Below are 24,576 nucleotides of genomic sequence, written 5' to 3'. Positions count from 1 at the left end.
AATCAAGCAGTGAGGTGGATAGTTGTTTTGCAAGCTAATTTAAAGATGTGCAGCTGCAGGCGGATCTTTTGTTGACACAATAATCTCTCTGATATATAAAACACCCAAGTTCATTGAAGGAGATAATTAATGGTAATATTACAAAAATTGGAGATGCAGACATGATATTACAAGATACCTGGTCACCAAGCGGATGATGTTACTATAGTTATATATATATATATAAATTTCAGTATATATGTAAATAAATACTCAGGTTTCCTCCCACATTCCAAAAACATGCTAGGTTAATTGGTGACTCCAAATTGTCCATAGGTATGAATGTGAGTGTGAATGGTTGTTTGTCTATATGTGCCCTGTGATTGGCTGGCGACCAGTCCAGGGTGTACCCCGCCTCTTGCCCGAAGACAGCTGGGATAGGCTCCAGCACCCCCGCGACCCTCGTGAGGAAAAGCGGCAGAAAATGAATGAATGTAAATAAGTGGCTAGGACAATAGCAACAGGCTTGGTAACCAGACCAGACTTAAAAAAAAAGATGTTTAAGTAAAATCTTCTTACTCTTGGGTCCTGTCTTTTCTCTATACTCCACTCTCGCACATCCCTCCAGTGTTGGGGTAAACCCGTGTCAGTACCCCAACTGCTACCCTTCCTGGCCATACTGCTCCCTCCAACACATTGGTGACAATACTGACCCTTCCCAGTCTTACTGTGTAACTGGATTCTTGTAATAGATCCTCCTCAACACAAAGCCATGTAACAGTATTCTAGATCCAAGTCATTCTTTTGGTTTGGTGTAGGCTTACAGTAGCAGACCACAGCTCATCGCCATGTTTCATATTCACATGACTTAGTTTTAACACGAGAAAATGTTCAGAGTTGCTGTTTTGTGATCTGCCCTCTAGCGTTTTGGTAGAGAATTGCAAGTCCCAAACTGAGTTGTGAGCAATAATCTCATATTGTGTCTTTGGCAAACCGTACATCAAGAATCACGCCTTCATTGAAGATAAAGGTAACCTTAAAAGTTATCCCTTCATTTGTCATTTATTTTATAACATGGGATAAGCGGTTGTTTGAGAGTCAACCAGTGATGACATCATAGTTAGTTAGATAGGTTTTGTTAGCATTTTGTTAGCATTTAGCTTCTTGTAAGTTTTGTGATTAAAATACATAAAAAACACAGTTGAACTCACACAGTGTATTGATAACACAAGAAGATGTGCACTGTATTGTAGGCTAACTGGAAAATGTATGTAAACCAAGGGGGGAAATTGCATACATTTTTTATATTAACTGAAAAACATGCTAACTGGGGTGGACAAAAATGAAAAAAAATAGCACAACAAGCTTACTCCAGCAAACTTCTTCAACAAAATGAACAGGCATAGTATAACAAATATACATACAAACATAAAATATATACAAATATATAACAAACAAGAAATTCACATGAAACTGAAGCATAATAACTGGGAAGGCATTAAGGATAACATCCGGGTAGGAACGTCTGGCTTAGACGTCACATGCTCGTCCTTGTCCAGACCCAGAAGAACTAACAAAAACCTTTTTTTTAATGGTAAATAGTTCAATATTCCAACAAACATCTAACACAGGAAATGTGCCTTTTGATGTTGTTTTTCACAGCGGAACATACGTATGTTTTAAATGTAAATTTAAAGGGGAACTATTATGATTTTTTCCACTTTCTACTATAAATGTAGTTTGAATGTTGGATTCTCTTGTTAAACGATGCCAAAGTTTCAGATAATGAGGTTTGAGGTAAGCCCTGAAAAATGTTTGGGATGGCTCAAAACACTCGGTTTCAGAAGGCGTGGTAAAACTGTACTTTTGTGATGTCACAGAAAACCAGGCTTGATTATATGGGCATGGTTGTAAACCAGATGAGCAGTCTGCCCTTCCCCAAACTCTGCTTCTCTGTTTACGTTGGCAATGAAAAGCTAGATATGTTCATAATTCCTAACGACGCCACCATCAGGCACAAGTGGTTGGAGTTCCTGAGTTCCTGATTCCCTGACTCCCTTCCCTTTATCTGTCAAGGGCATTTCACACTGGACTGTTTCACCGGTTCGGAAATAGAGACTAACACATCTGGCTAACACATATGGCTGTATGTTAAAAGCGGACATTTTAAAAAAATAAATCGCCTTTTATTATCATCTCCCATAAAGTTGGGTTCGACAGCTAGCGGCACAACACCGAAGCACTTGGGAGTGTGACCAACCACAGCGGTGGGGGCATGTGTGGTCTTTTATAAATTAAAACAGACCGTTTTTGTGAGAAGCACAAAATCCAAGAAATACGACTGGAATGGGTGCAGATTATGGAAGATCTAGAAAGCTTTCTGTAGTTCTGTTTTTGCTGTGTCGTGGGGGATAGTGGTTGTTCCATATAATATGTTATAGAAATAACAGCCTCTCTCCAATTATAAACTTAACTCCCCTTTTCATCTTTGTGGTTGAAATAAATAATTGCCCCAACTATATTTACAAAATGTAGGCTAAATGATAAAAAGCTTGTCTTGTTTACCTGAGTCTCACATCTGTTTGATATGCACTTGTGATGCTGCCTTCTCCCAGGACTCCTTTGGATAGCTATGAGGAGGAAGACAAGCCAGTGGTAAAAGAGGTCAGCATAGGCCAGGGACACAACCGTGCATTACATTTTATTGTGCTACAAGATACAGTAATATGTGTGTCCATGAGGAAAATGAAGGTGATGAGGAACATGAGGCGTGGAAAACTGAATTGGTGCCTGCCAGAAAGACCTTGTCGCTTTCAATCAATCCACTGTTGTTATCTAAGAATACGGTGCTCTATTCGCTTTTCTTGCTATTGAGTTATGATATGACTAATGTTTATGCATAGGGCTGTCATAGAAACCGAGCACAGGTAGATGCATTATGAAATAACACAGGCAATCTGAGTGTTTGTTTTGGCTGTAATCTGAAACAATTTTCCCAAAGGTCACCCAAAACGAGGCTGTCAGTACCACAGCTACTCAACAGCATAATGAACTTGGCATTTCAATTGTATGTTTGTCATATTATGGCCACCACTGACTGCCATATACTGTGGGTTGCCCTCAGTGACAAATGGTGATGCTGGCTACGTGTGACCAAATGCGCCTATTCATCAACTAAAGATCATGTCATTGCTAATAATTACTAATTTGGCAGAGATTTACATTGGAAAATCCCATTCAAATGCTAATACATTGTGAAATATCATAACGTCAGGGTGCTTATGTGTTGCAACATTTTTTCCCATGGGAAATAATGAAAATAAAAATAGACAATTCCAGTGTCACACTGTACTGATTACATTATATTCTGGTTACATTCCTAACTTTCATATAAGCACCCTGTTGGGAGGGTTGTGACGGGAAGGATATGTGGCGTAAAAAAGAAAACACAACCATGAGGGTGATGGAAAGATGTTCTTATTACTATATTATATGGCCCAGGGGCGGATTTACCATTTTACCAATTTACCAAACGCAGGCAATTGTCTTGGGCCCCGAGATTTCCAGGGGCCCCCCAAACATCTCATAAAAATTATTATTGTTTTTTTCCCTTTGATTTAAAGTACATGGCTGTTTTAGTCTGAAACCATATGCTTAAAATTATATAAAAACGAGTCATTTATCATGATCATTTGATCTGTTCCCCACTCCCTTCTCATGCAATGGACTATTCCATATTTGATTGATGGTTTTGGAGAAAACATGCTGTTTGATGTATATGCTGTTATCAAGCGTTAACACGTATGACACTTATGATAATTATGTACTGTAATAGTTGCCATATTTTGATGATTTAAAACACTACCGAAACTTCTTTTCGAGGAGTTGTATATTTGTAATATGAGGCTTCCAGCTCATATTTTCATCTATTGTGATCCCCAGAAATTTATTTTCCTTAGCCCTTGTATTTGTATTTGCTGGTACTGCTGTTACCAAACAGCATGATTTTAGTTTTACTTAGGTTCAAGGACAATCTATTATTATCAAACCATCGTTTTAGTGTGACCATTTCTTCTCTGACCTTTCTAATGATTTCGTCTGTACTCCCTCCCGAACAAAAAGCAGTGGTATCATCCGCAAATAATACCAGCTTTAAGTCTTTCGTTACTTTGGAGATATCACTGATGTACAAGTTGAACAGTTTTGGTCCCAGTATTGACCCCTGGGGTACTCCGCACATAATATATGAACTTGCCGATGTGTATTTTCCTAGCTGTACGTATTGCTTCCTGTCAGCTAGGTAGCTTTTCACCCAGTTCAGAACTAATCCTCTTATTCCGTACCTTTCTAATTTAGTTATTAGGATGTCATGATTGATCTTTTGTCACATCCATGAATACTGCGGCCGTACACTTCCTATGATCGATAGCGTTAGTGATTTCCTCCGTAATTTTAATCAGTGGCATGGAGGTAGAAATGTTAGCTCTGTATCCATACTGACTTTCTGATATAAATTTGTTCACATTAATACATTTATCTAGCCTATTGTTGAATAGCTTCTCAATAATTTTGGAGAATTGTGGTAGTAAAGAGACTGACCGATAGTTTGTAAATTGGTGACTGTCACCATTTTAAAAAATTGGAACAACCTTAGCTGTTTTCATTTCTTGGGAAATCTTCCGGTCTGAAAAAATAAATTGTACATAAGCGGTTTTACGATGTCGTTGACTACCGTTTTTATAGTGTCCATTTCAATTCCATTACAATCGGTTGATGTTTTTGCTTTACAATTTTTGACAATCTTGATGATTTCCTTTTCTTCAGAAACATAAAATTAGGATTCCTTTCTATAAAAGTTCTTGTACAACTATTGAGAGGCGTTGGACGTTAAGTACCAGAAGAAACACTGGACCTTTTTAGCAAATAAGATCCAAGATGATCGCCTTTTCACGCATTGATTTGCAAGGTGACAAATGTCAACTGTGCTCTCTGCTCTCAGAGTCTAAATGTGACTTTGTTGATCCATAGATGTTGACTCCACTAATGAGGACGAGGACCTTGGACACACCCTGTCTGGGGATGAGAATCATCGTCTGAGTAGGTCTTACTTTATCATGCTCTGGGTGGAGGCACTGACCTCCAACTGACATGTCCATACTTGTTTTAGACATAGCACATAACACATAGCATCAATACCTGACAGCAGGAAGATGACAGTACTTTAGCATTTACCCTTAATTTATTTTAATGAAATGTAGAATACCATGGCATTTTAATGTACTGCATCATCATGAAATAAAAGGCCATTCAATTTGTAAAAATGCCAGTAAATAATTAAAAATGCAGTTGAGTAGTTGAAAAGGTAATTGAATATTGTATATGACAAAAAAACCTGACGAAGGTGTCAACCTTTAAACTTGCTTATTTTTTGCTGTGTTTAATCACTGTAATTAATTGTTTAATTGTTTAATCAATATAATTATTCATTCATTCATTCATTTTCTACCGCTTTTCCCTCACGAGGGTCACCGGGGTGCTGGAGCCTATCCCAGCTGTCTTCGGGCGAGAGGCGGGGTACACCCTGGACTGGTCGCCAGCCAATCACATATAGACAAACAACCATTCACACTCACATTCATACCTATGGATAATTTGGATTAACCTAGCATGTTTTTGGAATGTAGGAGGAAACCGGAGTACCCGGAGAAAACCCACGCATGCACGGGGAGAACATGCAAACTCCACACAGAGATGGCCGAGAGTGGAATTGAACCTTGATCTCCTAGCTGTGAGGTCTGCGCGCTAACCACTCGACCGCCGTGCCGCCCAATATAATTATTTAAAATCAAAATTGACATAATTCATATTTGAATTTGCTTTATAATTTAATTTTAGCACAAAACACCCTCCATATGTGTGAGTTTAGTCAGGGTGGCTGGTAAATATTAATAAAGTGACTTAATGTTGCCCTTTGTCCAGTACAACACTAGTTGTACTGGACAAAGGGCAAGTTGTACTAGTTGTTCTAGTCATAGTTTTGTAAATTAATCTGCCAGAAAGACTCACGTTTTGATTCGGTTGATGAAATGCTGGCGTAGCACGAGAGCCAATGTCGACAAAACCATGACGGTGGTACACATGGTTCAGCGAAAGGAACAGGAGATGAAACCTACATAAAGAATTACAAACACTCTCCAGGTGTTTTGTCTTCTTACACCGGCCGCCCGTCTGGATCAGGAACACAGTGGGATTAGTCAGTCCCGGATTAGCCAGGGTGACATACTGAAACACTGTACTGGAATGAGAGAACGCTTATTGTGCAGAATGAAATTGTGTTTACATTAGGGATGCTCCGATCAATTGATCAAAAGCGTCAGTGTGCTGTTTCTCGTAGGGTTGCCAACATCCAAAAGAATCAACACTAGTCTGTAAAAGCTAAATGGGTTCAGTCTCTTCTTATCAAACCTATTGCTGTTCGACTTTTCTTGCATCTTTGTTTACATGTTTTGCCTCGCTGTCACTGGTGGCAGCTAGCTAACTAGAATTATCCGCTTTAGTTCCTGAAGTACATCTCTGTGTGGAGTTTGCATGTTTTCCCCGTGCATGCGTGGGTTTTCTCCGGGTACTCCGGTTTCCTCCCACATTCCAAAAACATGCTAGGTTAATTGGTGACTCCAAATTGTCCATAGGTATGAATGTGAGTGTGAATGGTTGTTTGTCTATATGTGATTGGCTGGCGACCAGTCCAGGGTGTACCCCACCGCCTCTCGCGCGAAGACAGCTGGGATAGGCTCCAGCATCCCCCCCAACGTGAGGAAAAGCGGTAGAAAATGAATGAATGAATGGTTCCTGAAGTAGCCTGCAAAAAGTGAAATCCAACTATATTTTGGTAAAATTATTATATACTGTATGTTTAATGCTGTAAAACAGCTCACCATACACTTTATACACTTTTCTCGTACAGGCATTAACATTTTAGCGCATTTCCCTTGTGTTTAAACTGTCACACCCTGTGTGGGTTCATACATGACAGGTTGAGTTTGAGTTACCTTCTTGGGCTTTGGTTTCCGTTTTGGACTCTTATTTTGGTATTTAACTTCCTGTTTTGCCCTGTCTTCGTTCGTTGTCATAGTCACCCACACCTGTCCCTAATTTTCAGTGTCTATTTAGTTCAGGTGTGTGCTTCTGCCTGTGTGGGATAATTGTCGTTTGTCCGCTACCTGAGTTGCTTTTCCTTCTGCTGCTGTTATTGCACAGAATAAATATTATTTACCTGCATTTGGTCCTGCTCTCTGCATCCTGGGGTCGAACTGTAAAGCAATGAAGCCGAACCGTGACATAAACACTGTCAAAGTTCCAATTGCTTCATGAGATTGAAAGTAAGAAATTAAATGACTCACACATACCCATCTGATCGTAGTTTGTCCTGGCGGCATTAGGACGTAGCGTTTTTGTATCTTTGTTAAAACATATCCCCCCCCGGCCAACCTTGACTTGATGAAGACATTGTGTGACCATTTTGATAGCTTTGTACTCAATAATATGATCAAACACTTGCAACTCGACTTGGACTTTGACATCAAAATGCATTTATTGTATTTGTCAAATTTAATAGTGTGTTACATTGTTAGAATTACATTTTATTTGGTAAAAAGTAAACAGTGCCTATGACTTGTAAGAACTTTTCCTTACAATTTCAAGCCTTTGATTTCAGACTTGACCTGTTTGTTTTGACTTAAGACTTGACTTGGACTTGCATGATTTTATTGGAGATTGACTCAACATTTGAGATTGATGAATGAATTACTTGAAACTTAGTTGAGATTTACAAAACACTGACTTGCTCCCACCTCTTGTAATCACACTATTGAATAAAATAAGGTATTAATGTTCCTAATTAATGATTAATGGCTACTTGTTTGTTGCTTGTTGCTCCAAGTGGGTGGACCAGTGGGAGGTTCATGCAGAGAGTAGCCTTTTTATTTTTTTAAATCATTCAAATCCGAGCCCAAAGAATATATTTGAAAGCGTTGTTTTCATTATTACTATTATTATTATTATTACACAACAGCACTTTACAAAAAAGGTCAGGAGGCTGAGGTCCTTTGGGGAGAACTGTCAGATTTGAGACTTCCTGAGACTGTCAGATCTATGAGAAAAGCTGCTTTAAAAATCCTGTACAGTAAACCGTGCAATAAACTGTGCAATTACCAAATTGCCAACATGTACACAGCTGTAAATAGTGTATTTATTTTAAAGGCATATCTTATCTAATGCATTTGCTAAAATATCACCACAAGCTGAATGTCATTAATATAGTTATTGTGCTGATTATGTACACATTATTTACATTAAGTCATATCCTTTCCAGGTTATAGTTGTGTAAATAGGTGAGACAGGTAAACAGCCATGCAGGAATGAGAAAATAGAACAGGTTACCCATAGATGTTTCCATCAGCCGCGCCGCTCGACCATGCTCTAAGCTGTCACCATGGCAACATATATCCCGATCACTTGATATTGTAATTCCAGGAGAGCATGGCTAACAGGATCATCATAGTGCATGAGATTGATTCACAAACACGACAGAACAAACTCTGTCTTTGCAATAGCAATTTCAGAAGATAAATATGCTAATGAGGCCCTAAACAAGACTTTGCTACTCGAGTTTGATTTTATAAATTGGTAATCATATGTAATCATATCACATGTGAAATATAATCTCTCTGTGACATTCCACATAGACAAAATGCAAATAAAAGAAGTGCTAGTTCCATACTCATTTATACTGGAAATCCCATATAAGCACTAGGGATTAGCATTAGCAATTTACATGGCAATTAATTGAAAAAATTCTGTACCGTGGGCGGGCATGACAGAATAATTGAGAAACACTGGCTTAGAGTGTTTATGCCAGGAGCTGGCCTTGGTGTCTGATATATTGGACTGTAATGCATAATAGGAATACAACAGGAATAACAATAGAAGTTAGACTGTCAATTGCAGTGAAAATATTCCTACCTCTGCCACATTCATTCCATCAATATTAAAAATACAGTGTCACTTATTGAGCTATAATTCTACTAATGAAATTACCTTTACTTTGCATTTTAAAAACATACAATAAATTGAAGCGCTGCACAGCAAAAACAGCTGTGATGACTTGAACCTTCTGATTATTCACTCTCTATCAACATGGCAGAGGAGGGCTGAGTGGCGCTGGCCTATATATTGCCAAGCGAGAGATTAAATGCACAGTCACATCACGGCAACTTGACATTCCGGACAGGCTCTTGAGCAAAATTCCATCTATCTGCTGTCAACGCACCAGAGGTTTCATGACAGAGTGGCGACAGTGGAGTCACACATGTCGTTGTGAGGAATGTCATCGTTGGCTTTGGAATATTGATGTCTTTGCTTACTGCACTACATATAAATTGGGCCTAATGAGGCTCTGAGGAAGGGTGGGTTGGATTCCATTTGGGTGTTTCTAGAAATCATCACTATATTATATGGTTGTTTTGCAGATATTTTTATTACGATATTGGCATAAAAATCCGATATTGATTCATAAAAAGATGATAGATAGATTTTTCACATAATATCAGTCTGCAAGTGATGACTTCAGTATGTCCGTACATAGGATCATTTTTCAGTGTCTTAACAAGATGTCCGCTGATGTTATGCAAGCTCAACACAACAAAAGGGCAACAGCCATGAACCCCAGGAGGTACTTTTTGTTAGCATGCAGCTTTGTCTCACTGCCACGCCTAGGCCTGTCACAGTAAATCAATTAACAGCATGATAAATAAAAACCAACAAATTTTTCCGGGATCAATATATTGACATGCGTGTTTGTTTTTATGCTCCTCAATACCTGCCAGTGTTCCAGATTGTGACTTATTTTTGTTACCTTTTATGAGATAAAATATGAGACATTCCAAGTAAAGTACTTGGCAACCCCCAGTTAATTTGCAGTTTTTATTTTATTATTATTGAATATTCTTTGTTGCTGACCAACGTCTGGGCCATGCATAAGGATAAAAATAACCAATTACCTAAAAAAGTCATCCAATACTTTTCTACAAGAGAGGAGAAATATGATCTCGGGGAAGAACTACATTTGAAACTTCTATGCTAGGACTATGTTAAAAAGCCATAGCATTTCAGTATGTGGAATCAAACTATGGAATGGATTGAGTAAGGACCTCAAACAATGTACAACGATGAGCCAATTCAAGAAACAATACAAGCAGTTGATGTTTGCTAAATACAAGGATGAAGAGTCTTGACCCAGTCATGATGTGCTTTATATATCACTATATTGACAGTTACTATGGTACCCATTATGTCATTGTATGGTCACATCACCTCGTACCTCGGTACGTGACAAGAATAAAATAAAAATAAAATAATGAAAAAAATATATAAATATTTTAAAAAAAACTATATTTTTTTCAGGAAGTGAACGAATGTAACACTTACTGATTGTAAAAGTACCAGATGGAGGGGTAGGATTTAGTAAGCTTTGCTTCTTCCTACTCCTCAATTGTAATCTGATGCATGTTCAAATGAAACAAAACCATTACCATTACCATTACACTTCAACCTAGTAGTTTACAGTAATGAGCTAGTTTGCCAACCCACATTAACTCCTAAAGAGGAAGAAAGAAGAAGAAGTAGTCCCACCACACAGCCCAGTCCCAGCCTTCGCTATAAAAATGCCGCATTACATCCTATCAGACAGCATCTCACAAAATAAGTGTCTCCGAATCGTAGCGTAATTGAGCCAGAAACAGCAGAGCCAATGTTCCAAGTAGACTTTATTTATCATTTTCACCACGCTTACAGAGGTACAAGTTGGTGGCAGGATGTGTAAACATGCGTGAAACAACAATACAAAGCCTCTGCACTTGCACTTGTCCCAATAATGACTTTAGTAGACATTGACACAGCCGTATAGTATTCAAATATGAAGAATCATTCAGTATCGTAGGATATATTCATAGAAAAATATAAAGTCCTTACTTTGAACTGACACGAACGTTTCACAACAAAACACACATTTGCACATATGCTGTGACACCCTTATATGCTAGAAGAGAACAAGCGGTGTGTGTCTGTGTGTGTGTGTGTGTCATTTCCAGCTTGTAGAAATAAATATATATATATTTATTGGATGAAGTGCTGCCGTGGCATACTTGGCATGCGAGGACATGTCCGACTCAGCTAATTTAATGCACGATCACAAGCGTGTGTGCGCGTGTGTGTGTGTGTGTGTGTATGAGAATGATAAGGACATGCTGCATATTCACGTGACGTAAAAGCTGCATGTTTGCAAGACACATTCATCATGTGGATTTTGATGGTTTTTTTTCCCACCACACGCTATTCACTAAACAGAAGCAATCAAAGGCAGGGTCATTTGCTACGCCCCAAGATGGAATTAGGGTGTGGGGTACGTCCACACTCATTACCCCAATCAGAATGACCCTGCCATTGACTGACCTGATGAATATACGGCAGATAGCTTCACTTCTGATGTGAATTGGCACTGAAGAATCAAAACTATTGGTTCTCGAGAAACAGTTTTCTTGGACTCTCAAGTCAAGTCAAATCAGAATGGGTCTGGCTTCATTATCAATGATCAACAAATGCAAGAAGATAAAGGCAGTGATTTCTTTTAATCCTCCAATTCATTCCTGCCCACAAACTAAATGGAATATCTTCTAAGTCGTGATAAACAACTGTTGTCAGAGGCAATGGTACGTTACGTTAAGTTGATGAATGATCAGAGGATGAGGAGAGGAGACTCATTGCCTCCTCGTGACGAACAGATGCTGATGTCGACAGGGGTCGACTGGGAGAAACAGGACATTACTGGAGCAGATGCAAGCTCATGATTGGATCAAATATCCATCCTAAACAGATTTGCTGTGTATGCTTGGGAATTTAATGGAGAGAAGCTTGACGATAAAGGGATGCTGACGGACAATGACCATATGTACATTGAAGATCTCAGCGGTAGAAAACAAACAACGGTTTTAGGGGTCTTAAGTGGTACAGTGAGACTCCTGATAGAGAAGATAATACACTTGGGGCTACCTCTAGTCTCGGAAAATCAGGCTCTAACTTCAGGAACTTGCTAGTTTAAGTTATCTTAGCAGGTCGTCTAATAGCATCTCCAGTTTTGTCCTTTCTATATGCTATAAATGGGGGGGGGGGGGGGGGTCGTAAATCACACATGAAAAGCAGCCTTAATTTTGCCTCATATGCTCCCACTTTTCATGAGCTGAACTCAGATGTTTTTCCATGCACACAAAAGGCCGCTCGCTCTCAAAAATTGTATAAATCTAAATGAGCATTCATAAATCATCCACCTCACAGGTGCAGCATATGACAGCATGATTATTACACATTATTACATACAATAAAAGGCCACAGCACAATGCAGTTTAACTGTATTAAATTAGCATTTACTCCTTTCTACCATGACCGTCATCTCATATTGCAGCATGTTAATGCACAGCCCCATGTTGCAAGGAAGGGGAAGATCTAATTACAATTAAACATCTTCATGATCCCCAAGACCTTTAGGAAAATACTCTGTACTCAAAAAGTTGCCATTACATCTGGCATGAAAGTAATGCTGCATTTCAGAAAAAGAACATCATACCAACAGTAAAATATGGTGGTTGTAGTGTGGTCCAAGGCTGTTTTGCTGCTTTGTTTTGCATACTGTGTTAAATGGAACCATGAATTCTCTGGTTCATGCTGGGAAACCCTCAAGTGTGGCTGAATGACAACAATTCTGCAAAAATTATGTGCTGTAAGAGACTCATTGCAAGTTATAGCTAATGCTTAATTGCAGTTGTTCTTGCTCGGAATGGCCCAAACAGTTATTAGGTTTACTGGGAAATCACTTCTTCACACAGATTAGAGTGACTTTTGTGTACATAGAAAAAAATACATCTTTGAGTTCAGTTTATGAAAAAATTTGAGCAATAACAAAAGGATTTTTGTATATATACAGGTGGTCCCAAAATGTATACAATTGCTACAACAGTTGGTCATGCCTGGTAATAGAGAAGACCTTTAAGAGTTTCATTTTCAGCAAGTTGGGGTACAGCCACACTACCATCATAATGTTATATCCTTCCTTGATGAGATCTTAACAAACAGGAGGATTGGATGGAGGGATTTCGCTGAATACCATCCACACCACTAAGCTTTTTTTTTTTAATGGAGATACTTAAAAGACAAAGTCTACACAATAAGATCTGCAACAGTTGCTGAATTGAGAGCAGCCATTGAATGTGAATGTATGCAAATTCCAAGGGAAATGTTTTAAGATGCTTTACGTTGTCTGCAGTGTCCGGATCAGAATGGATGTGAGTAGTGACGAAACAATTAAATGATGTTCAACGAAATTCAATGAAACATAACAAACGCCTCATTTACAATGATTTCAAGTGTGTATCTGTTTTTATGGATGAAGATTAGCTGCAGCAAGACGGAGTGTATGGGTGTGAATGAGAGGGATCCAAGTGGAAGAGTGAGGTTACAGGGAGAAGAGATACAGAATGTGGAGAATTTTAAGTATCTGGGGTCAACAGTCCAGAACAATGGAGATTGTGAAAAGGAGGTGAAGAAGCGTGTGCAGGCAGGATGGAGAAAAGTGTCAGGTGTGATGTGTGATAGAAGAGTTTCAGCTAAAATGAAAGGAAAGGTATACAAAACTGTGGTGAGACCAATCATGTTGTTTGGTCTAGAGACAGTGCCACTGAGGAAAAGACAGGAAGCAGAACTGGAGGTAGCAGAGATGAGGATGCTGAGGTTCACATTGGGAGTGACCAGGATGGATAGGATCAGGAACAAGTACATCAGAGGGACATTACATGTTTGATGTCCAGAGGAGAGATAGTGAATATATTGGTAGAAGGATGCTGCATTTAGAGTTGCCAGGTAGGAGCCGTAGAGGAGGACCAAAGAGGAGGTTTATGTATGTAGTGAAGGGTTGGAAAGGAGGACATTGATTTGCTGTGGCGACCCCAGAAGGGATGAGCCGAAAGAGAAAAAAGACGATACGTTTTTTGGGACACCCTGTATGTATATATAAAAAAATAAACTACGGTCATGGTTTGATACTACGGTCAAACTGGTCTAGTCACCACCAGTATGCATTAACAAACAATATCATTACACTACATTATATTTTGTACAAAATCCTACTAAATTCTTGCAAGAACAAGCCGTTTGTTCCCCAGACCTCCAGGGTTTTCAAAGCTCTTAATGGAGCCTTTAATACGGCATGTCTCTCTGATAAGCTAAACTAAGTGACAGTCTAGTAAATATTAGCATCGGGGAGGTTGACTTTGCGTGAACATGTTCATGTGTGCTTGCTGATCGTGCCCACCTGCTGACATTTTCCATCTCACTTTCTCACTGTTGTTGTAAAAGTGTTTGTCTGAAGGGATCGGCAAAGGCAGAGGAGTATATGTATGTACACTTGTACAAAGGACAAAGTTTAAACAAGACACTAGAGCACAATGCATCGAGAGAGAGTGAAAGAGAGCAAAGGAGAACTTGGCCCCTTCAATGGGAGGATTATAGGACAGAAAAAGTACAAATGTATTAACAGTCAGCAGCTCCATGGTCCTAAAGTGTGTCTCTTAAGCTTAAGGTGACCTTAACATCATTCCTTGTCTGTATAATATTTAATATCACTTTCAGAATATCATGTGTTCATATAGCATCTGTATTTCTGGTAGCAGGTTTACACAGAAATTCACTTCTAAAAGTGGCAATCAGCCCCCAGGCCTTTGGACACCGTTGATTGTAATTATATGCTAGAATTGAAAGCTCAAGAAATAGGGAAGGGACCACCCACACTTCCTTGTAAGCCTTCCCATTCCTCAAGAGCTTGGCCGCTGTTTTTTTGACTAGATAATTAGATAGATAATTAACCACAAGGGGCTAAAATCACTCACCTCCAACTATCACTTACTTGAGCTAAAATGTCATCAAGTGTTTGCAGAGGTCGCCAAGCCACATTGTTAGAAAGCATGATGTCAGGAAAATAAATTAAAAACTGGTGTGCAGTTAAACTTAGAAAAAGATTTTACGAAAAGATGAAAAAACCTTAAAGGGGAACTGCACTTTTTTCTTTAATTTTACCCATCATTCACAATCCTTATGTGAAACATGAACACATTTCTTTTGATTTTATGTACATGCTAGCATGAGAAAACAAGTTAATGGATATGATGGGAAATATGTATTTTGACGCGAAAGCCCTCACAAAAAACCCTTAAAAAAACAATTCCTCTTACATAACGGACTTGTATGTTAACCATGCTACATCAATATTGTCATTGTAGCAGCTAACACGAAAAACTACATTTATCTAGTGGATAGCGGTTTGTGTCAGCTATCACAGACAGAAGAATGGATACCTAGCTCTCAATTTCACTACAAAGATTCAACAAGATGCTCATTTTTTTTACCTGAGGACTAGAGAACACGTCTTGTGCTGGAAGACACAGCCATCCCAAGGAGAGTGGACATCATAAGAGTTTTCGCTGTATCTATGCTGCTGTTGTTGATAGAAGTAGCATAAGCTAAATGCTTGATGTGAAATCAATGCATCAGGAATTAAGTTTCAGTAATATTTTGAAATCATCAAAATAAGATACTGGAAGTATTACATGTTATCATTGATGTACTTGTTCTTTCATACTATCAAAACGATAAAACGCCATTATAGTTTTTTTTTTGGAGGGCTTCGTAGTCTAAATAGGTGTGTCCCAAAGATGTGCATTGTTAGCTAGCTCATATTAACTTGTTTTCTGGCATTATAATGCACAAAAAGGGGAAAGAAATTGGGAATGATGGGCAAAATTCCCCCAAAAAGTAATAATAATAATAAGTAATAATGAAATAATACAAATTGAAATTGAATTTACAAAAAGTCCAATGGAAAAAAAAAAACTCCCAAACTGACCCTTCACACAGCCGAGCTGGACACTTGGAGCCAGCCCACATCTGTGTAGGCCCCGGTCACATGCCAGTACACCGCACCCATTAGTTTGGTCCACACCATCTGCACTTCCGCCGTGAAGAATTCTGGAAAGTCTTCAGACAGCACCTCCAGCATCACTCCACTCAAAATCTGCAATTTAGAAGAGATGAGATGCAAATACAGGCTGATGTGAGCAACTGGGAGATTGGACTATGGAGATAATGTACGAGGAGATTGAGTATTAGGTAAGGTGGGAGCAGAACTGCAATTCACTGTTGCAGAAATGTGGGCGAGACAGGTGAGAATTGAAAGTGTAGACGGTGAAACATGAAAGGGCAGGGTGGATAGGCGACACAAAAGGGAATGAGAGTGACACACAGGAGTACAAAAAACACTGCATTGTGGGCCATACGTTGTTGCATAAAGAGACGTGAAATATACGGCGGAAAATGTAAATGAGCCGCATAGAAATGATTCCGTTGGCGTAAACAACCTTTGTGGAGAACAGAGAGTCTATCTATCTCATTTTGTGGTAATCGAGAATAAATGCACATTTAAATTACAGTTGCGTGCTTTTGATGTATGCGAAATGATCTTGCTAGTCATTTTCATAACCCTCCTGACTATTTATGATTCTCAATGACCCAGTTTCAGATCTTTGCTTGAATCTTAAAGATAATTGCAGGGCTTAGTATTAAATTATTTCTAATGTCAAACCACTCCTCCTACGGTATGTAACAGACAAAGTGGTTATAGCGTGCATTAAAAAAAACATCTGACTTAAAAAAATGGCATTTAACAGTATGAATAGCAGTAGGCGAAGTCAATACATGGACATGATTCATGCTCGCTTATCGTAGTATATACAGCTACATTTCAATAAAGTATATTTGAGTGTAAATGTATAAAATACATGTAATGATTCATTCATAAAGTTATTCAATCATTATAGCGGAAGCCAGTGGCTTCAATAGTGCTAATGTGATATCTGTGCAGCTGCATTGAGGAAGATGATGTTGAAAAGCAACGAAGAGAGGAAGCGTCTCCCATCACACGAAGAGGAAAGCGTATTCCATTCTCAGAGTGATAATTATGTAACCCTATGTAGGAAAATGAAGCATGAGATGCGGAGCGTTTTGGATGGGAGTGTGTCTTGATGTGGTGATGACAACAGGTGGTGATTCTTTTATGTGGGAACTTCCATCATTTTGGATTGAAGTCAAACATCCACAATCATTCAACGCTGGCAGAAACAGTGTGATTTAATTGGTGTGTTGAATGCAACACCATTTGACACAAAGTAAAGTCTGCTCCAATGTGGATGTTGGATGAATACTAGCGAGTGGTTTATGAACTTTCCATGTACAAATCTTATGATAAATCTTTTGATGAATGGAGTAATAATCGAGACAGACCAAATCAATATCAACAGTTAGTGGTTTGGTCCGCCACATAGAAAAGGCAAAAATGTTGGTCACTGTCAAAGCTGATGTGTGTGAATATCTTACGGTGCCTAAAACACAAAGATAATAAGGTCTGCTTTCATGGATGATTAAGGAAATTTAATTAAATCACATTTCTGAGGCTGAAATCAGAGTATATTTACATATTTAAGTGTTTAATCGAATATCAAAATAGTGGTTAATTAATGGGATAATTGATAAATCATTGATTTACTGATTAATTGTTGCAGCTCTAGCAGGTTTATCGTAACATAATGTCAACAAATCCATAAAGTTCATAAATGAATGTGTTAAACCATTCCCCCTGCAACCTGTCTCACGACGGTGTAAACCCAGCTCACGTTCCCTATTAGTGGGTGAATAATCCAACGCTTGGTGAATTCTGCTTCACAATGATAGGAAGAGCTGACATTGAAGGATCAAAAAGCGACGTCGCTATGAACCAAGGAACCTTTACATTACAATCCTCTTGTAAAAGACGCTACCTTGGTACTTTGCTACCAGTTTTTTCTTGAATTCAATTGTTCCTCAGTTTCTTGATTAAAGTTTTATAAAATTAAAATTCTATAAAAAGCACTGATTTCTCTAACAGTGTGCCTGAACGCCTCATCAAATCAGTGCTTAAAAGGGAGGAAGAAAGGAGACAGAAAGTGTGTGTTCTATGAACATACAAAACACACACATAATAAAGACAATTAAAGGAATCCCTGGTCTGAATCTGTCCATAGCGTCGCAACAAAACACTTCATTTTCACAGAGACCGAGCCACGAATGTGTGGATGCTTTTTGGGGGAAAGGAACTAGTGGACTAGTTTATTTAACGCTAGGGGTGCCACAGGATTTTGCAAGATTTTGCTAAATTTCTCGTTTAGAGGGCACAATAATAAATGTATGAATTAATCACACAGTAAATTAAAATGAACTAAATAATTTTGATGGCCTCAGTATATTTCAGCACCTTGGCACCTTTGTTTCATAGAACAACTGTATAAACGGAGTGAGCCCTTTCGTCAGTCATACAGTATCTTTGTCTCAATGGGTGGAGGCGGGGCCGCTAACATACACACGGGGTAGAAATTATAATAGTAGACTGCAATATATTGTCACATTCACATTCATTCATTTTCTACCACGTATCCTCACAAGGGTTACGGGTATGCTGGAGCCTATCCCAGCTGTCTTCGGGCGAGAGGCGGGGTACACCCTGGACTGGTCACCAGCCAATTACAGGGCACATGTAGACAAACAACCATTCACACTCACATTCATACCTATGGACAATTTGGAGTCGCCAATTAACCTGAAATGTTTTTGTAATGTGGGAGGAAACCGGAGTCCCCGGAAAAAAACAGAGGAGAAACGAGGAGAACATGCAAACTCCACACATGGCCGAGGGTGGAATCGAACTCGGGTCTCCTAACTGTGTGGCCTGCGCGCTAAACACTCATCCGTCATGCAGCCCTTATTGTCTTATATTTTAGATATTCATAGCACTTTTCTTAAAAGTAAGTTATAAAAATAATGGCGCTTACTGTCACCTTAAAGTACATTGGTTCCACCTTGTGTTTAATAGCATGAGCCTTTCCCACCAGGGCCAGCACTGATGACATTTTCTCCGGGTCATTGAGGTTCTCCACCACAGTATTGATGGCGTTCATCACCCTGCGGGCGTGGTGTCGAAGCTGGCAGCTACGCTCCATCTCCTCGGGGTCGTCCATGTCTTGGAATTGGCTGAAGTACTGTTTGGCAGAGGGGAAGTTCACAAAGAACCTAGGGATGAATACACAACACTGTTAATTGTTTTATTCCTTCTAGTCACCCATCAATCCATTTCCTATAATGCTTATCCTGTTAGCTTTACAGAAGGTCTGGAACGTATCCCAACGGACCGAGAGGTTAATTATGCTCACCTAATAGTTTTCTGCCTTTTGTTTTTAGATACAACTCATACCTGTGTCTCACATACTCTGACCTGATTTAAATATTATCAGAGTTCATGCTGACCAAAATGTCTGGATACAAATCATTCCCAGTTCGGGTTTGGCCGTGGGCAGCCTTGCTGGAATGCAGAGTCTTTGTCATGCCAGGCCAAGAAAGGCCTGGCTTGCCTATAGCATTTCTTGCTTGGCTCTACCAGCTGTCACCATGCACACACACTGTTTTCCTGTATGGCAGCAATAATACAGACTGTCATGGAGGTTTAGTACTATGCTTCACACCAGAGGCCACAAGTCTCTCCAAGATTCTGCAAAAACAGACATTTATTTGTCTTTGTATTTAACACAGAACCCAGTGAAATAAGGCATAAATGTGTGCACTTTCAAACAGACACAGAATCCAGAACAAGGTGTCAGACGATCGCAGTCAACACAACATGACAGGAGAAGTGAGCCTTGCATGCTGATTTTTGTGTTTGGTGTTTTTGACACTGTTACACCTTTGATACAGGCGAAGACATAAAAACCACGACTAAAGAGAGTGGGTTGGGTGCAGTTTTAAGGTGGTGGAAATACATTTTATAAGAACTCAGCCTGCAACTATGCCATAGAAATACACACTGCACAGCAACCAAGAAGAGAAATGGTACAGGGTCTTGTAGCGTTGAAGAGATTATGCATCAAAGGGAAATTTGAATTCACATGCATGCATTGTTATTTTTATGTAAAATAACCGTTTTTTGTGTGTTATGTTGTGGCATAGTTGTTATTCGCCCAAAGACAGCTGGGATAGGCTCCAGCGCCCCCCCCCCCTCCTTGTGAGGATAAGCGGTAGAAAATGAATGAATGAATATATACATATACACACCATATTTTCCAGACTATAACTCGCACTTTTTTTTAATAGGTTGGCTGTTCCTGCGACTTATACTCCAGAGCGACTTATAAATGAAAAAACTGTTAATGTTACATAAACACTGGACACCTTTTGTGTTCATGTTTATTTTTTATGTAGCTGAATAACCATTGTGTTAGCATATCTTACACTTATTCAGCCTGTTCTCTATTATTTTATTAATGTTAGAACTTGCCTTCCAAGAGGACATAATGTCTGTTTTGGTCAAGTAATTTGTAAAATAAATTACCCGCAAAAAAAGGGACTTATGTATGTTTTTTTTCTACCTAATTGTGCATTTTTGGCATTGTGCGACTTATACTCTGGAGCGACTTATAGTCCAGAAAATACTAATATATATATACATAGCAAAATTTGTGTCAATGTGAAAAAGTTATGCTTGAAATGCATATTTTCATGCACACTCCACACTGAGTTGGTCTGTGCGCCCTACGTACATGCTAACCACTCGTCCACCGTCATCAACATTCAGGACTGCATCTTTTAAACACTTTATATTTGTATTTTACTTAATTTGGCCATTTTTATGTGTGCAAATGCTTAATTTAGGCAAATAATTTTAACTGATGCTGGTATAGAAGTAAAAATAGAAGGTAAGCAGTTGATATTGTACTTATTTCTTAATTGATTATTACTTAATCTTGAATTCAGGTTCATTTCTGTCATACCTTTTGTATGCTGAAGCATAACGAGGAATATTTTGTCCCCCGGTGTGAGAGCTCTGAACACATTCTTGCACCTGTCACTTCATTCCAATAAATCAATGAAATGTCAAAGAAGCACTCATTAATTGGGAGGCTTTTATAATCATTGAGTGCACTGTAAACAATCTTGGCTGGAATCGGCTGAAACTACAAGCATGTTTTTTCCTATAAAAAGACCTTTCAGTCACATCTTAAATAGCCTGTAGCAAGGTAAGAAAATGTAGATGCCAACTTGAGTCCACCAGATGACTACTTTAGCTTGAAGTGATCTTTGGTGTAATTGCATTTGTATGCATTGTTGACATCACCCAAAGCTACTTTCTATGCCTTCCATGCAGATGGAGCGACATGGCCGTGAAAAATACATATGTGCACACTGATTTCTCAACCTCTCCACAATAATAACATGTCAACATGTCAAGAGCTGTGACCCTCTTGCACAGCCTCTGATTGTTGGATAATCAAGGAAGTGTCAGCCAACTGTTGATAATTACACTCTTTGTCCATCACTCTGTGTATTACAGTGATGTACTGAGAGGTAATAATGGCTGAAAGTGACTTGGCCCTTATCCTCCTTTGTCATGTTCTAATGAGAGGCTGTGTTTAATTTCATGCTTAGAATATGCCGGCAGCCCTAAAAAATCAAAGTTGCAGACCAAAGGATGGCCCCCAGGACATCTAGATACCAAATAAAATGCTTAAATTGCAACAAGCCTTCATGCAAGCAGCTTAACAATACAAGCACTCCATCAAATCTCGACTAAATGAATTCATTATGTCTATAATCAAGCCTGACAGCTTTGACTTGATGGATTTTAACGTTCCTCAGAAGCGATTGAGAAGAATGACTTGACGTTTAATTCTGTTTTCTTAAAGGCGTGACACAATGTGGTGAAAAGACAAAAATAAAAGAATGAAAACAGAGCACACAGGGAGAATTGGAAGTGCCAAAGCGTATTTCTGTTACCCTCAGATAAGACCAGACACACCCACGCACAAAAAGATGCTCCCTGTCCTTATTTAATTGCTTCTCCTCAGGGGATTGTGTCACCCCCTCACTCATATCAGTCTCTTTGGTTACGGCTTGATGTCCATTTTAGCAATCCTTTGAGGGTTCTGTAAGTTGGCCATATTCCACATAGTGAGTTAAGAAAAGTACCGTGCAATGCTTTTTGAAGAGCTACATGCCTTGGAAACATGTAACCATACCAATACGTTTTTCTAAAAAAAAAAAAAAAGCCTGAAACATCTTATGGCGTTTTACAGTCGGGGTCTACATTGCTTGCAACTGGTGATGCCAAGCGAGTCACAGCTTTTCTTCTTGTAACCTCGACACAGAAACAACACTGTCTCAAAGACTGGACAACTTAGCATTAGTTGCATAATTGGCTTTCCCTGCTGAAAAAAACAGTATTGACCAGCGTGGTCCACCAGTTAAACCAGTATAGACCAGCATAATTTCCATGCATGAATATTATTTGGCTTATCGATGACAATAGAAGCGTTTCAAAACAGGTTACAGGTTACAAAGGCCCCTCCATTGGCTGCTGACGTATACGCTAACGTATTGAGTCATTTCCTGTTGGCGCTCCCAGCACGCTCCGTGTACCTCTTGTATGATTATGCTTATGATATTATGGTTATTTCCTGTTCATGCTTGGTTACTTTCTGCTGTGATGTGGTTTTATCTAGACTTGTGTGAAAGTTATTGTTTCTACTGCTTATTGTTTATATCGCCCATTCTCACTATATTGTAGCATAACGTATTATAGTCTTTGCTGTACCCAGCATGCCTTGCAGGCATTCAGTTTGACTGTCATTTGCAACTTGTTAGCGGTTAATGTTCAGATCATGTAATGTCAAAATGCCATCTATTGGAGTATCAAGTATCTGTGGCAGTCCATTTTTATTTGTGGCAGCCCGCCACAGATAAATGAATGTATGAGACATCTTAACTCACCTTATGAGGACTGACACTCCCACATCTTCACAGTTCTTGTAGACATGCCCCCAAGTGTCCTGGATGATCTCCCTCTCTGAGTCAGACAGTGGCTCGGTGCGCTCCGGACGATCGTTGCAGTCCACCTCCCGCCTCCTCACTCCCAGCAGCTGCTCCTGGTTCCGAGGCAGCGGCGGAGACTCCCTGCGAGACATCCTCCTCCGACGCAGAAGCCTGGAGGCTCCGAGCAAGGCCCGGGGGAGGTAGGGAGTGAGGGAAGGGGGGAGGGAGACGGAGAGCTGAGACCCCACGGCGGGAGCTGGGAGATGGTACAGGGATGAGAAGAAAAGTGGAAAGGAAGAGCGGGATGAGGGGAGAAAGGTGGCAGGGAGGATGAGCCACCAATAGGGAAAATGTTTTCCTTCCTCCACATAAAAAAAACAAAAACAAAAAAACTTCTTCGTACTCTTGACTTTCCTTACTTTATCCTCTTCTTGTCAGTGGTGCTGATGCTGCTCCCTGTCATACTTGTTCCCTGGCTGGCTCATCCTCTCACACAGACTGTGTGTATGTGTGTGTGTGTGTATGTGTGTGTGTGTGTGTGTATGAGAAAACCTGATGGAATGAGTGCAGTGGGGAGAATAAAAGAGAGAGGGGCACAGGGAGAGAGAGAGAGAGAGAGAGACGGAGGGAGGAGAGACTTGAAAATATTTGTTTTAACCTTGGATATTAGCTTTAGTATGATGAATGCTAAACTGGCATTAAATAAAAAAAATGACAGTATATTTATCATGAGTGTCAGTGTACAGTACTGTTCTTTATACAGTGCCCCCCCCCCAAAGGCAATGTTCCAAAAAGTGTAAGCCAGTCCAACTTTTCAAAAGAAGCACTTTGCTACATATCTGTTTTATGCATTGGTGCCGTCTGTTGGGGGGGATAACTCTAAGGGCCCAAAAAATATTTTAAAAGGAGGGCGGCGTCCCTGGTTGTATAATGCTTGCTGGCAACTTAGACACGTATGAAAAAATGTTTTGCGGTCCCAAAATAACATCACATTATTAGGAGGCAATGTTACAAAATAGCAATAATAAATTGCATTATAATTGCTGCTATGACGAGTGCCGTTAAGAGTTCCGCTGCTCTGCATTATGGATCTTTTGCGCCATCGTGTGGCTATATTAACTAACTACAACATCGGCGACAAACTAAGCGACGATGCTTCAATGTTCGTATGTGTGTGTGTGTATGGTTTTATCCGGTTACTGTACCAATCACCGTGATCGTCTGGAAATTAGGTAAACAAAGTTATGAACGTTCATTACCGCTTGTGACAGCAAACATCAATGCAATGCCGCACAGTGTAATATTGATGAGGTTAGACTAGACGCACGCAGTAGTGCTTTTTTGTAAAGTGCATAATGTCGACCGTTTGATTGTAATTAAATCACTTTTGGCGTGCTTTTATGTCTTAAATCAACATCTACAATCAAAGCGAATTGGAATTATCAGATTCAGTTCCGGGAACCCTCACCTTCTCTCCTCAGTCACGACTGTTTACTTGCGACACAATCTAGGATTAGACCCTTAATGCTTGCCTGTTGTATTTCCAGTAGTGAC

The 24,576-nt window shown here is 39.5% G+C and overlaps 1 protein-coding gene and 1 long non-coding RNA gene across 2 annotated transcripts; one reads left to right on the top strand and one right to left on the bottom strand.

The window, feature by feature from the left end:
• The first annotated feature begins 637 nt into the window (after positions 1-637).
• LOC131140137 (uncharacterized) lies at positions 638-23,679 on the top strand. The gene is made up of 3 exons (XR_009132362.1): positions 638-1,009; positions 5,008-5,076; positions 23,014-23,679. It is a non-coding gene; the product is annotated as an uncharacterized LOC131140137 (long non-coding RNA).
• Positions 12,704-24,561, bottom strand: cygb2 (cytoglobin 2). Its single transcript, XM_058090272.1, has 5 exons — positions 24,491-24,561; positions 23,442-23,574; positions 22,981-23,278; positions 19,002-19,233; positions 12,704-16,150 (listed from the first exon to the last, which is right to left on the bottom strand). The coding sequence occupies exons 3-5, from the start codon at positions 23,172-23,174 to the stop codon at positions 15,986-15,988; spliced, it is 591 nt and encodes a 196-aa protein (XP_057946255.1). The 5' UTR covers positions 23,175-23,278; positions 23,442-23,574; positions 24,491-24,561; the 3' UTR covers positions 12,704-15,985.
• Between the last annotated feature and the right edge of the window lie 15 nt (positions 24,562-24,576).

This window comes from Doryrhamphus excisus, chromosome 1 (genome assembly GCF_030265055.1).
Source record: "Doryrhamphus excisus isolate RoL2022-K1 chromosome 1, RoL_Dexc_1.0, whole genome shotgun sequence".
Classification (NCBI taxonomy): Eukaryota; Metazoa; Chordata; class Actinopteri; order Syngnathiformes; family Syngnathidae; genus Doryrhamphus; species Doryrhamphus excisus.
This window is presented reverse-complemented; position numbering and strand designations above follow the sequence as displayed.

Excerpts from the sequence above, each read along its gene's own strand:
- cygb2 (XM_058090272.1), bottom strand. The coding sequence starts at position 23,174 with ATGTCTCGCAGGGAGTCTCCGCCGCTGCCTCGGAACCAGGAGCAGCTG. Across the intron at positions 19,234-22,980 it reads GGAGTGTCAGTCCTCATAAG|GTTCTTTGTGAACTTCCCCT; the intron begins GTGAGTTAAGAT and ends ATTCATCCCTAG. Across the intron at positions 16,151-19,001 it reads TGGAACCAATGTACTTTAAG|ATTTTGAGTGGAGTGATGCT; the intron begins GTGACAGTAAGC and ends TCTAAATTGCAG.